The sequence below is a fragment of the Melanotaenia boesemani genome, chromosome 8 (assembly GCF_017639745.1).
Source record: "Melanotaenia boesemani isolate fMelBoe1 chromosome 8, fMelBoe1.pri, whole genome shotgun sequence".
NCBI lineage: Eukaryota > Metazoa > Chordata > Actinopteri > Atheriniformes > Melanotaeniidae > Melanotaenia > Melanotaenia boesemani.
The window spans coordinates 5,063,298-5,078,115 of record NC_055689.1 but is presented as its reverse complement, the minus strand read 5'-3'; the positions used below and the strand labels follow the sequence as shown (position 1 = coordinate 5,078,115).

The 14,818-nt window shown below is 38.4% G+C and overlaps 1 protein-coding gene across 2 annotated transcripts; it reads right to left on the bottom strand.

The window, feature by feature from the left end:
* Nucleotides 1-709: 709 nt before the first annotated feature.
* Nucleotides 710-12,993, bottom strand: asip2b (agouti signaling protein, nonagouti homolog (mouse) 2b). 2 transcript variants are annotated; one of them, XM_041992860.1, is made up of 4 exons: nucleotides 12,792-12,993; nucleotides 12,545-12,673; nucleotides 5,335-5,408; nucleotides 710-1,824 (listed from the first exon to the last, which is right to left on the bottom strand). In XM_041992860.1, the coding sequence occupies exons 2-4, from the start codon at nucleotides 12,651-12,653 to the stop codon at nucleotides 1,657-1,659; spliced, it is 351 nt and encodes a 116-aa protein (XP_041848794.1). In that variant the 5' UTR covers nucleotides 12,654-12,673; nucleotides 12,792-12,993; the 3' UTR covers nucleotides 710-1,656. The 2 variants fall into 2 exon arrangements, with proteins under 2 accessions (XP_041848794.1, XP_041848795.1); XM_041992861.1 differs by having other exon boundaries at nucleotides 12,545-12,993.
* Between the last annotated feature and the right edge of the window lie 1,825 nt (nucleotides 12,994-14,818).

The window sequence follows — 14,818 nt, the reverse complement described above, 5'->3', positions numbered from 1 at the left end:
ATGGCATGACAGAGCTCCAGCTTTGTTTCGGACTAATAAAACAAAAGATGGGTATTTTTAGAGCAAAGCCCGTAAACTAGTGTTTGATGGATTCTTTCTCTGGTTTATTCTATTCTATTCTGTTCTGTTCTATTTTACAGTCATTTAGCAGACGCTTTTATCCAAAGTGATTTACAATTGAGAGTAAGAACAACACCAGCATGAATTCAAACAAGATGGACGTCATAATTAAGTGATAGTCAGACTGCTTTGAGTCCAGTTGGACCAGGTGCTGTCATGTAGTGCTAGAGGCAGTGCATATAATTTTTTATTTTTTATTTATTTTTTTGAAGTTGTTTTTGTAGTTTTTGTAAGTCATTTTGTTTAAATACAAACATCATGATTTCATCACACAATATCAACTTGGGCATAAGTGCAGCAGCTTCTTCAGTACTTGGTTGAGCCAAAGAGCTGGACAAATCTTTCTAACTCATTCTGAGTAAAATAATTAAGCTAAGTGTGGAAATGTTCCTTAAACAACTGAGTCTTTAGCTTGCTTTTAAAAGTGCATAAGGACTCTGCGGATCGGACGGAGTTTGGTAGATCGTTCCACCACCGGGGAACAACAGAGAAGAAGAGTCTAGCTACTGATTTTGTGCCACGTTGTGGTGGGAGCACTAGGAGTTTTTCGCTGGCAGAGCGTAACTGTGGAGAGGGAGTGTGGCTCTGGATTAAGGAGTGAAGGTAGACCGGAGCCGTTTGGGTTTTTGTTTTGTAAGCCAGAAGCAGTGTTTGTTAGTAATAAATCTTATATTATTGGAAAGTGTGTTTATTTCCCTTTTAAATGGAGTCACATTTGTAAGGAAAATGCATTTGTAGGGTGAGTATGTTGTTCGTGGCCAGAAAAATTAGCCAAACAGCTGATTCTGCTGTTGACTCTTATTTGGTGTCTTTTTTTTTTGGAATGGACGACTGAAGTATAAAGTAACAAGACATATTGGTAATTTAACAAAGTCCTCATTGAACAAACAGGGCTCTTAGTATCGTGTGGAAGAACCAAACACAGCCATAACAGCCTGATACCTCCTCTTTATGCTGGACACCAACTTGGTCACACACTGCTCTGTTTTAATGCAGCGATGTTGGTGGGTTTCCCACATGAACTGTGCACTTCGGGTTTCTTGCACTTCTGTTGATTTGGAACTTCTAATTGCATTTTTTGTTTTCCTGTTTAACTAATCTGTTAGTTTAAAAACTTGAAGTGGTCTTCCTTGGTTCCGTGTGATCACAGAGATTAAACAAGCTCAGATGGTTTTCTTGTCTTTTCTAGCCTGATATGCATCAGTTACACTTCGACTGTCGTCCTTAGAAATGTCCTTTTTTGTGCCAAGACACACCGGGTGAGCCTTCACTCATCTGACTTTCATCATTTTGATTGAGAAAACCTGAATCTCATTATTCAAATACTGTCAGCCACAAATATGTTAAAATGGGTCAGTTTAGTTTCTTTTTTTAATTAATTTATTTAAAAACAAACACTTATTTTATCTATTTTAAGAATACATAAAGTTGCAGTTGTTTCGGGTCGCCCCGTCGTTACGCAGGAATAACAAAACTCCTCCAAGCTTGGCTGTAGGTGAACATTAGGTGTGTTACACGTGTTGGTCTGCAGTCTATCTAGGTCCTCTTCAGGCACAGGGGGTTCATCCTCCAGCAGTGGCAGATGGTGTTGAACAGCCGACAGCGGCAGGAGGCGCAGGGGTCGCAGCACGGCACATGTGAGGAGCAGCTTTCCATCAGGCGGCCGCAGCGGCGTGCCGGGGTCATAATGTTTGATTTGTGCTTCTGAAACAGCACAAATAAAGACTGAATTAATCAAAAGTGACTGAGAAGAAGAAATTGAAAAGTTGCTTGAATCCTTATAAGTTCTTGTAGACTTAAAATATGTACATCATAAAGAGGCAGACCTTTAAAGTCCAAGTAAAGCAGAAATAAATATGTCCTCCAACCAAACAGGTCAATAAAATTACTTTTCCCTAAAGTTTTTTGAGCCACGACCCCTAAGATAACATACGTTGGCATCCCCCACCCAAAGACTGAGGGGTTAATTATGTGATATATCAAATGGGTCATCCTTCGGCCATCCTCTAAATATAAGGCCTTAAAACTGTCACAAACTTAATAAATAATAAGGATGAAGTGGATTTTAGAGAACTCGGTTCACTGCTGTAACAAAGCACCCAAAAATCACCTTCTCTCACCGAGATAATGCCACATTCACTTTTTTAATGTAGCACCAGTAATAACTTTGCTTTTAATGCATTTATGTGTTAAAATAAGTTTATTTTTATTTTCAACAGCTCCAATAAAAATCCCTAATTTATTAGATAAATAATTATATATATATATATTTTTACAATTCCCTGAAATGGTCTTGGGACCCCCATGGGGTTGGCGCCCCCAGTTTGTCAAAGGCTGCTTTGAGCATTTCAGTATTCAAATCTACAAATATAAGACGCTGGGAGAGTTTCTACTGAGGATGCTGATTGACAGAAATAAACTGCCCTTAAAAGCCTCTGGGAACAGAAAGTAGACCTGACCCTGACAACCTGAGGGATCTGGCTGGTTCATAACAAACCAGAAGATCCTGATAGATTTCAGAAGTCAATTATTTGACAGACAGGAAGCCATTGTAAAGGTCTGAGGACTGGAGTTCTATGATCCACTGTCAGACAGCTGTCTGATAGACTTTTTAGAGAAAGTGTTACAGTAGTCTAGTCTGCTAAAGATAAATGCAGAAATTCTGCTGAAACGTCAGATATGATGTGACTGACATGTTTGTTGAAATGTTCTTTAAGTGATAACAGGCCGACTTCACACAGTCTTAATGTGCCTGCTCGGTGCAGACTCCCAGATTTCTGGCTTGGTTGTTGGTTTTTAACATCACTGTTTGAAGCTGAGTGCTGACTTTTCCTTCTTTTTTTTCCTTTCTTTTCTTTCTATTGCAATTTCCCTCTGGGATAAATATTTTTCATTCCATTTCTTCTGTGGCTCCAAAAATGATCAGTTTTGTCTTCATTTAACTGAAGAAAGTTCTGACACATCCAGTCTTTAATTTGATCAATGCATCCAATCAGTGTTTGGATCGGGTTAGAGCCTTCTGGTGAGACTGTTATGTAGATTTGTGTTTTGTCAGCATCGTTATGGTAACATATTTAGTTAATTTTTATCATTTGAGTGAATTAGCCTATCTCTGTTTGTCCTGTACATGATCACTTTGACTTTGATTTGTTGCTCCAGCATGTGGCCTTTGGGGAACCCCTCAGGTTATTTTGGTTTACTCAGATTTATAGTTATCTATAAACACAAAGTAGACCCTGTCTTTCTCAGACATGTTAAGTGCCAGAAAGTCCTACCTCACTTTTCAGCCAGTCTAACAAGATGTTATGGCTGACCTGGTTTATTAGAGGTTTGTTTAATCTCCAGGTGGAAAAAGAAGGTGACCAATGTGCTGTACAATAAATTAAAATAAAAACGTGAAAACCACACAAATAAAGAACAAGTATAAAATGCAAATAAGACTATAAATGACCACATAGGAGCTAAAAGAAATTTAAAATAGCACAAGTACATATAAAGGGTAAAAGACACAGATGACAACTCACATTTGCTTGAAAACCAAAGAGTAAAAGTGTGTTTTTAAACAAGATTTAAAGACAAGAGGAGCCAGTTTGACCTGCAGTGGGAGCTTATTCCATGTTTTAGGAGCTAAAACTAAAAAAGGCTCTGTCTCCCCTCGATTTATAAAACGGTTTTGGGACAGTTAAAGGCACCTGGTCAGCTGATCTAAGAGCTTGTGATGGCATGTAAGGGTGAAGCAGCTTAGACAGATAAAAAGGGCAAGACTTTCTGTCAGTGTAGCTCTGCAATCAACCCAGAGCCCTCTAACCTTCCTAGTCAACAATGACTGCACAAAATCTTCTGAGTCCAATAACTGCCATGAGAGATTGCTAACTTGGTTCTTCAATTCACTGAGCAAAAATCTGATTATCTTTTTAAACCTTGCTCATCACAAAATGAATCATATTCTTATCAGCTTAATATTCTTCATCAGTTTAACCCTTTAAAACCAACAGGAGCACCATTGCTCCTGAAGGAATCACCATCATTCCTGACACCGTGCACGATGGAGATCCCGTCAGGAGCAACTTTAAGACTGTTGATTCCCAAGGTCAACTGGGAAAACAAGTTTAGAAAATTGTGGCATCCATTGACAATGCATTGCTGTGAAAACGGCTAAAGAGTTAGTTAGCTAGTTATCAAATACACATCTAGATAGCATGGTAGGCTAATTTGAGGCTAATGTATTGTAGTAGGACTGCCCCAAACGTGAGCATCAGTCATCTGTTCATGCAGGCAGGTCTGACCTGTCATTACATTAAAAGATAATGCAACCTCTAGTGGTGTGAGAGGAACTGCATGTGAAGCATAACAGTGGCCTTCATGAAGATCACATTGTAAAAAGACTGTATTTTAGCTGTAACCATAATCATTTTCTAAAACTAACCACGTAATGTTATTGCCTAAACTTGACTGGTTACTGACTAAACGTAACTCAAAGACTTACAAACAGCTGGTGAGTTGGGTTCATGGGTCACAGCTCTGTACATACTTGCATTTTAGTTTTACACTTGATTGTCTGAAACTTGCTGTTTAATACATTTAATGACGTGTACATTTCTGTTTACTGATGTAACGGTTGTGATGAGAGCAACGATGAATGGACAAAAATGGACAACTGTTTTTTTAAACTACACCCAAGTACCGGGCCTTTATAAGACTGAGGATTTCAATTTACAAAAATAATCATTTAAAAAATAATGTGCATTTATGAACAAAGTTAATAATAAAAAAATGACTAAATGGAAGATAGAAACGCAGCAAATAAAAACATTGGAAATACATGTGTTTATTAAACTATGAGCAACTGTTTTCTAAAAATGAATAAAATAAAATAAAACTTTTTTAAGCAAATTATTATTATTTTTTTTTTTTTTTTTTTTTTTAAGAAATAATGAATCATTGTTCCAGGGTATCATGGCCACTAGCAGGAATGAAAACGTCCTCTACCTTTTTGTCTTGCAGCAGGCCTAAAGAAGCCTCTGTCTGAACACACTATGGGGCACCATTTGTACTTCACTCAAAACTGTTCAGTAAAGACATACAAATAATTATAGACTTAAATGGCAAGACGCCCATATATCTGTTAAAAAATGTCTCATTTCCCGCAGTCACTGGAATGAAATAAAACATGCAGGGACTTCACATGGACAGCTGATAACAATAAAAACTTACAAGAATGTGACTTTGCTGCAGGGGAGCAATCTTTTGCCTTGCAAAAAGTCGCCTGGTCTTTGCTTGGCTCCACACTAGAAATAAAAACACAACAAAAATACATTTTCTGTTTTTAATGCATTCAATAAAAAAGTATTGTTTCTATCATCTTGCTACCTTATCATCAGAGATCAACTTAGCACACATGGCACAGTGGCAACGTCTACACAGTGAGGCAGCTCTTGTGGACTTGCCCTAGGGGTCTCCTTCTAGTCGGATGTGCCTCCAAATCCCTCCGCAGGTAGGTGGCCAAGAGGCACCGTGATCAGATGTCAGCACTGCTTCAGTGGGTTATGGTCAGTGTGGAATCGTTCTACTTTTACTCATTTATTGGGGTAAAGGTGACCCTAATTCAAAATTCAAAATCCCATTTGAATTAACCACAAATAAACACATTTACCTCTCACAAAGTACAGATTCTAAGAAGCAAGAATTCACTGGAAACCAAAAAGACCAGGTTGAAGTTTATAAACAGCAAGTATTGGGTTGCAACAACATTGGCTTATCACCAACTAGCAGGGCGGTGAGGCACTGTCAAATAATGAGCGAGTGAAAGCTGAGAATCTGGCATTCTGACTTGTTCACAACTTTACTGGATGCCTTCTCTATAAGGAAACACAGCTTCACTGACTTGAGGAGTTGGGCATCGTTCCAAGCAGAGGCCTTCAGAGAGAACAATTACTCTGTCATCAGGCAGGTTGACCCTTTTGAAGCCTCTTCTGCATAACAACAATTAGACAGTGTGCACTTCATGGAAAAATATGTTGCAGATGTTTTGGTATGTCCATCCTCATGTAACTTATGTTGTTGAGATCAAATTTTACCGTGGAACCATTCTGAGTGCCGAACACCTAGAGCTGGTCCAGTTTCCAAGACTTGATGGTGTAATGTTATTTCTTCGTCCTGACATTTTAAATTTTTGTGCTTTTCCAACAGAAATCAAAATATTGGCGAACACAGTCACTTGATCATGATTAGGGTGTCTTTCATCAACATCAGACTGAACAACATGGACATTTCAAGACACTGCACATGGATAAAGACAATAAATTAAAATTTTCTTTCCTTCTGCCTCGGACTGAAAGCTTTTGTATCTTTGTTTCCAATCCCGCTACACACTGGTGTTAATGACTCACCAGATGCTAAGACCTTATCGTAAAAATACCTTAGTGCAGCCTGGGACCATGTCAAAATACTTCCTGCTGATCCTGAGGCCCTCAGTCACATTTCAACCAGTTTTTTCTACCCCAGCGCTGTTTTCTTTCATTATAATGCCAGACTGAATTGGATGCAGGTGTGATTTGTGTTATGTTAATTTCTCTTATATCGCAAACACCAAACAACTATTTAATGCAAATGCTGTTGAGCCTTGTTGCCAGAAGCTGCAACAGGAGAAAACTGCTGCACCACCTTGGAGCTCATTTATGCTCAATGTTAAATATGCATTCAGACAGAGCCTTCTGTCCATCGTCTGCGTCCTTTACCTGTGGATCTCAGTCAGTTTGCAGAAAACTTGTGTATGTATAGTCAGATGTAGCAAATGGAGTAGTACCACTGGAAACTGTGGGGGCACTGTTGCATAGTATAGCTCACATGTAACCAGTGAAAAGAACAATGAAGAGGAAAAACTCACAATATATTTAATGGTTGCACAGACCACCATTGTTTACTGTGCTTCTACATTTTATTTCCAATTATAAGATATGTGCATTAACATGATCTCTTCCATTGTCACCATGTTTGCTAATGTCTGAAACTGATGTGAAAATTTGGACGTTACCTGCCGTCTGGGGGATGTAATTTTTAAACAACCATGCCATAAAGGACACATGCGAGTTTGATGGCAGAGATGAAAAGGATGTATCTATTTACTCATGCATATGTTAAATACACTATGGGATAAACTTTGTGCCACTGGGGAGCGAATCTGAATTCTTTATATTTGAATATGAATCATTCAATTTGAATCTGAATATGCCTGTTTGAATAATTGCTTTAAAAAACTGAATCCAAATGACCATATTTGATATTGAATCTTTGTTTTTTGAATGTGTATATTGGTAAAGTTTAAACTTTTGTATTTGAAAAAATTCATTCCCTAATTCATTTTCATAGTTCAGTTTCAGTTCTCTCCATTCAAATTCAGATCTGAAATTCAAATTCAGATCTGAAATTCAAATTCAGATCTGAAATTCAAATTCAGATCTGAAATTCAAATTCAGATCTAAAATACAAATTCAGATCTGAAATTCAAATTTTTGTGCCACACATCCGGGACCTGACGTGAGGCAAAACTAGTCGATCGCAGATGGAGTAACGTCAGTTTTGTTCAGTTGTTCTCAACGGCTACAAGCAGAGGGAGGACGAGGGGAGGGTGGCGGCGGGGAGGAGAGAGAGAAATGGAGAGACGCTAAGATCCAAGCCAGCCACTCTCGCTACAACGGCAGTTACCGTTTCTGTAGCGGCAGTTACCGTTTCCTCAACGGTCTCAGCGGTTTGCCACTGTGGGCTGGTTGCAGGCTTTTCACATTAGTGGTAACTCCTAATACAAGAAAAATATGTGTAGGTTTGCACAGATTAACCTGCACCTCAAGTGACGTACATACACCATGTAGGCTATAACAGACCAGCTTGATCTTTTGCGTTGGTTTGGAAACATTTTAGTAATATAGCCTATTGATAACAATAAACGTGTCATGTTTATGTCATGTTGTCATGTCAAACATGTCCAAAAACTCCCGTGCAAGAATTGTATTTACATATTTACAAAAAATAGAACAAGAAAAAAACAAGCATATACCTTTTGTCTCTCTTTCGACCAGCCAAAAAATATTCCAATTTTCAATCTCCAAACAATCCTTCCAGTTGCCAGCAATGCAACTCAATGAATGAGAAAACCTCTGCACTTCTCAGGCTTCCCTTTAAATACTCCAAGCCCCTCCCCTCAGACTCAATAATGCTTAATTTCTACAAATAAATATTTTAAATCCAGTTCTTTTTAAGTTTCCACAAAATTAAAATAAGTTAAAAAATAAAACTAATTCTGCACATTTATTTTAGGATAAACATATTCATCACCGTAACATGTCACATGGTGGCATAAACTGCACAATTTAATGTTCGGTGTTGTGCCGTTTTGATGTTGTTTCTAACACAGGAGCTGTAAGGAAAAAAACACACTTGCAGTTTGAAGAGGTTTGATGAGATTGAAGAAATGTTTTCCTGTGGTCACGCATCATTAACCTGTGGAAGGGATCGTTAACTTGTGGCCGCGTGTTAGTTAAACACACATTTATGTGCAATTATCGTTTAATTTGGTTGTATTTTAAAGTTGAGAGTAATTATAGAATAGTAACTGAGTTTCATTAGTAATCATGCCCGCGGTTTAAGAAAGCATGAACATCTGGTTAAACTCATGAAAGAGATGGAGTATCCTTCTAGGAACACCAAGACATGGTAGCTGCAGGAGTGAAACAGGTCTGCCAGAAATATACCAAGAATTTACAGGTAAACTTGATTTTGACAAAGCTTTGCTAAAATTCATGTTTCCCTTTATAATGGATGAGTCCACCGTACGTAACACCAAGTAACTCATTAAGATACACCGATGATAAACAGATTAAAACAAAACTGTTAAGGAACTCCTAAAATCACGTGAACATGGATGCAGCACAAAAGAGGATAAAAAACAATGAAGAAATTCACTGAAGAGCACAAAGCTCACCAGTCTGATGCTCATTTCAGAGTTCGACCCTCCTCAAGACAAGTTTGATTTTACTAGAACCTCCATCAAATGGAAAGAGGTTAAGTAGAGGAGAGAGGATAGAAAAGAGCGTGGAAGGAAATGAGTTATCTGAGATGACTAATAACTAGTGATGCACGATATGAAACATTTCAACCGATACTGAAAACCAATATAAGATATTTGTCTTCGTATATGAAATTATATGTACTGACAAACTGTCAGCCTCAATTAAAAAAATGTAATCAAATAAATAAAATAAAGTGCATCCTTAAAAAATAAGTGAATAATCAACCAAAGGTTTACAGAATTGTGAATGCTTTGACTGCATCAGGCATCATAGAGATTTCCATTTTCAACATTTAACCCCCCCCCCCCCCCCCCCCCCCCCCCCCATTAGCATGCAGCATTGGCTTTTGCATGTTAAAGGCTGTACCTGAATGTCCACCCTACTCCCTAACCCCTCCTTCACTACATAGGGCTGCACTACATAGTGACTCATTCTCTTGGCAATTCGGACACGAAGCTGCCTATTTTTTCTTCGACCACATGACTACCGCCGTCACCACGGCAACCAAATCCGTGTCAAGATGTCATTCCAAATCCAATCCAAAGTTGTGTGTAAATATATATATATTTTTTTATTCCTTATGTTGTATTTTATTCTTTGTTTGTTTGCTTATAGGTAATTTCGCGCAGCTCAATTTTTTCGCCTCCTTGCGCCATGTTGAGCTTCTGCCCGCGATGCATTGTGGTCTATATTGACCCGTCTAGTGACCATCGATGCTCACTACTTTTCAAGATGCATTGTGGGTAATTTTGAGTGCCCTACTTTTTTCTCTTTGGACATTCAGACACTCCGACAAAATGGCGTGACCCCTATATAGGGCACTATGTAGGGAGTGGGGAGCACATTCGGACACAGCCGAAATCTTGATCCAACCACTGAGCCATCAAGCTTAGAATCCTTACCGGACTAACACGGGACGTAAAACTTACGTGCAGTCTTCCTTGTTGATCAAGCGGTGGATGTGTGTGGCAACAATATCATTGAAGGCAGGGAGGGACACATTCAAGAAGAAGCATAGGCTCGAAAGCATGTAGCGTGGCTCCAAATATGCTATTAACTTACTAACACCTGGGTTCTCAACGACAGAAAAAAAGCTGGTTGTCGAGCGCTAGAAATCACCTTGTCGTTTATGGCTTTAGCCTTTTCAGTGTCTCTTGAAAGGTTTTTACAGCGCTCAAACGTCTGCTGAATGGATACATCGACCCTCTGTGTTGGCTGCTTCATATTCTTTCCATACTGCTTCGCTGCGATGACGATTTTTTAGGTGAGATATTAGATTTGTTGTGTTAAAACTTGAAGCCTTCTTTCCTCCTCAGAATTTTCACTGAACAGGTTTTGCTAACAGCAATTCTGTTGTCGTCTTTTGTGACCAAGAAAGACATGCATGTTCATCATTAGTCAGGCAGTGACGGGACCAAGCCTCGGTCCTGCTAGTAAGGCGCGCAGGTTATTTGGCTTGCTTTAGGGGTACACTGTCTGAATAAAATACCCCCAAATTTCATTAATTTATCAGGGATTTTTATCGGAAAAATGTACCCATCGGACCAATAGAAAATCTTCATATCAGCAGATATGTGATCAGTCCGATAAATATCGTGCATAACAGAGAAAGAGAGGACAAATGAAAGCTGCATATTAATCTGAGGTACGAGTAGGACAAAAGCAACGAGGTCACAATCCTCCACCTACACTAGGTGATGGAGCTAATCACTGGGGACCAGCGGGAGTGAAATCCAGCTAACTGGTACTTTAAGGAGGCAGACATTGTCTAGTAAGAGGTTCCTAAACTGCCGAATGCCTATACTATTTTTGGTTTTCCAGTCCACAAGGATAGTTTTCTTGTCAATGCATAAGACTGCGAGGATCATGTGTGCAAAGTTAATTACCATGGTAACGTCACCCAAGTCACCTATAGGCACAGTGTGGGTTTGGCAGGAATATTACATTTAGGCCATGTTGACATGTCTTCACATACTTGAAACCAGAACCTCCGGACAGGTGTGTAGGACCACAAGACATGGAAGTAGTTCATCGTGTCATCAGTGCAATGTGAGCAGATATTTAATTATATATCTGTTAATATTTGTTTGCCTATGATAAACTTATACATAAATAAAAACATTTAAATAAATACCCATAAAAAACACAATCTATTGTCTAAATATTGTAACATCTGAAAGTTGTTTGTTAGTGTTTCGGAGATTTGTTTTTTACAATGTGTGTTTTTTTTTCATATTTGGGAAACTATGTCTGATTAAAATCCTCAATAAATGTGTCAAACTTTAACCTAATATATGGCTGTCACAGTAAAAATACACCATTTTTAAAGATGTCTTTTTCAATCCTTAGAATTTCTCAATAATTTAAATAACAACAATTCTCCAGTGGATTTCATATTTGGGAATTTTCCATCTTCTACACTCATGCTTCAAAAGAGACAAGAAAGAAAGACTCCTGAATGTAAGGGAGTTGTCTTCTTTTCTTCAACACTTCAGAATCCTCAGGTGAATTTAAACTGTGTGTTATTATTTCTGTGGATAAATTACTTCCGGCTGAAGATTTAAATGTAAAACTTGCCTCACATCGTGTTACAATCTGTTATATACGTTATAATCTCCAGAGACATTTAGCTGTTCGCCGTCTTTTCTGAAAACAAGTTCATCTGCCCATATGGACACTTAAGAAGGTGTAACTGTGGTAGTCATCCCTGCCCCCCAACAGTATTATATAATCATCTAACGGGCCTCCTGTGATAGAGATGTGAATGTTTGAAGCATACATACCGTTCTTTATCTGAGGATGCCTTTGAGTTAAGTCAACGTTGTGAACAAAAACAAGCTGCTTACAAATGTATGTTCAAGTTATTTACTTTTAGAATAGAAAATAATTGACAGTTACATGTATTTATTAGTCAGGTACAGACATCTTTCTGTAATCAACTATAGATTAATTATGATATAATTATGATGAACTAATCTAAATAAAAAGAGATAGCTAAATTAACATTTAGATAATTTTTTCCACTCTCCTGCCTTGAACTAAATAAAGTTTATTCATATCAACTTGACAACCATACCAAACAACCCTAATTATAATTTTTATTATTATTGTCGTTGTTTCTATTAATATTATTAATTACTATTGCTATTAATAATAATAACGATAATAATAATAATAATAATAATAATAATAATAATAATAACAACAACAACAACAATAATAATAATAATAATAAGTTTTTCCTTTCATTCTATAGATGCAGTTTATATGTATATATATAATTTTGCCTTTTTCAAATCCAGCACTAAATAAATAAATAAACAAGCAAACAAAAGGCTAGTATGAACAAACATCCTTACGTGTGACATTGTCGGTCTTCCTCTCATCTTTCCTCGTGTCCTCTGCCCAGGACAGCGGGAAGCAGATCAGGAGGAAACACAACAAGTGTCTGCCGCTGATCTTCCTCATGATGATGGTGGTGGTGAAACCTGTTGATGACAATTAAAAAATCACCCTCACGTTCATGAAATAAATCCCGGAGCGTCAGGTGCTGTCGAAAAAAGAAAAATAAGAAACAGAAGAAGCAGCAGAAGAAATACGTCCTACTTCTCCGATAAATCCCGATTTTAACCCTCTGCTGTGTGGCGGCGACGAGGCGGCAGCTCCCACTGAAAGACAAGGCAGGGTGGGCGATGGACGACCAAAGACGAAACGTGCCGCCCCCCAGTGACGGCACTCGAGACGCGACAGGAGGTGATGCTTTGGGAACTGGTCAAAGTCCGTGCCAGAGGCAGGAAATGGCTAAATTGAAAAAGACAGGGGAGGGTTTAGTGGTTTTGGGGTCCCCAGGCAATTAGAAGCGCCCCCTCTCAACCCTCCCACCATGTGGGCTGCTCCTCTCACCTTTTCACAGAGAGGGAAAATAAAGGAGGTCACTGGTTTCTGTAAAACTTATTGTTTTTGTTACTATTGTTTTTTTTTTCATGAACTAATTTCCCAATAAGAAAAATAAGGGGAATTAATAGATATTATGTACATTTATTCCAGGAAATTCATATTTCAGGCATTACGTCAACATCATCATGTTTTATCATCTGTCTTAATTTCTTCCAGCATGTGGTGGTGTGAGTTTGCACCGTTTAGTGCTATGAACATTTTTTAAGAGTTACAGATAACCTACTTTTCTTCCTTTTTTTCAAGCACATTTATGCCATACACCTTCCTTGTTCAAACCCACAAAGCAAACCGCTATTGAATGTTTGAGTCCAGGAGGCGAGTCTCTGAAGCTGGACCTGGAATCAGAACTTTGCCCAGTGTGGAAGAACACAAGTTGGGTTCTTCAGCAGGTCTGGTTCACAAGTGTTGTTGCTATGGTAACCTGTAGTTAGCATCATCAGACTTAAAGGCTTGTTTTTGGTCTCTTTTAAGTGTGTGCGTGTCTGTGTGTGTAAATTCACTGTGTGCTGTAAAAAGCTGCAAAGATGTAAGACAGAAAGCTATAAAATAAAGGTTATAAAAAAGTCTGTCTCAAATGCAGAAAAAAGGCTCACGGGTGGAAGGAAAATTAGTGGATTATCTCGGCCCAATTTAATTTTATGGTTGACATTCAAGATGCCCCAAATGGAAAACCCTGACTGTAAACAGTACAAGAGCTGACTTATGACTTTTATGAATAAAACTGAGCCATTATTGAAATTCTATGTTTTTCTCATACTTTGACAAATGTCATATAAAGGGCAGTTCTCTCAGCTTAAACTTTTTGAAGTTTGTGGCAGGGGTAGAGCTAGAAGGGGGCCAGGGTGGCACTGGCCACCTCTACAATGTGATTGGACATTCTAAGTGCCATCTCAGGTGATTGCAGGTCACTGTAGGAAGTTTCTAGACCAGCGTTAGTCACCAGTAACACTGCACCAGTTTAAAGTAAATTTTAAAGTAGTTTCATAAGTCATCCTTTAAAATATATGGACTGTTCTCACTGACATCACACTGTTTGGGTGACAAAAAGCTAGCTGGGACCCACTCCCACTACAGTGACTGCTAACTGTTCATCGGGGATGGAGCTAGCGGACTTAACACTTTCCAAACCAGTTCAGCACTTATGTGGTGAAGTCAATAACAGGGATATTCTGACAATAAAAGTGCACTTGTTGGTGCTCAAAATCCATATGATTTTCAAAATTCCTGGTAAAAAAAAAACTCTGAAACACCCAACTGACAGAGATACCTGATTAACCTTGCCTTGACATTTACAACTACTTCGTCAATCGACAGTCGCACTTCACAGGCGCAGAATTAAAAGCATACAAGTCAGATTAGAGATTAGAGAGAATATTGCAGATGTAGATAACGTTAACACGATTAATTAGGGAAAATTAGGAATGTCCTTGTGATATATTTAGGGGTTGACATTACTAACAATTACTGTGAGAAAACATTGCTATTTTAAGACTGTTTTGTTTATTGAGACCACAAAGGAAAATACATGTCCATCTTTTCATTGGACTGTAAACTGTCACTGTAGCGATCCGCGGTGGCAGTTCCACAAAATCCAGCCAGTTTCACCGTGGTTGCATTTACACTGTGAGAAACTTAAAACATGATTTATATATAAACTTAGTATTTAACTGTCTTCT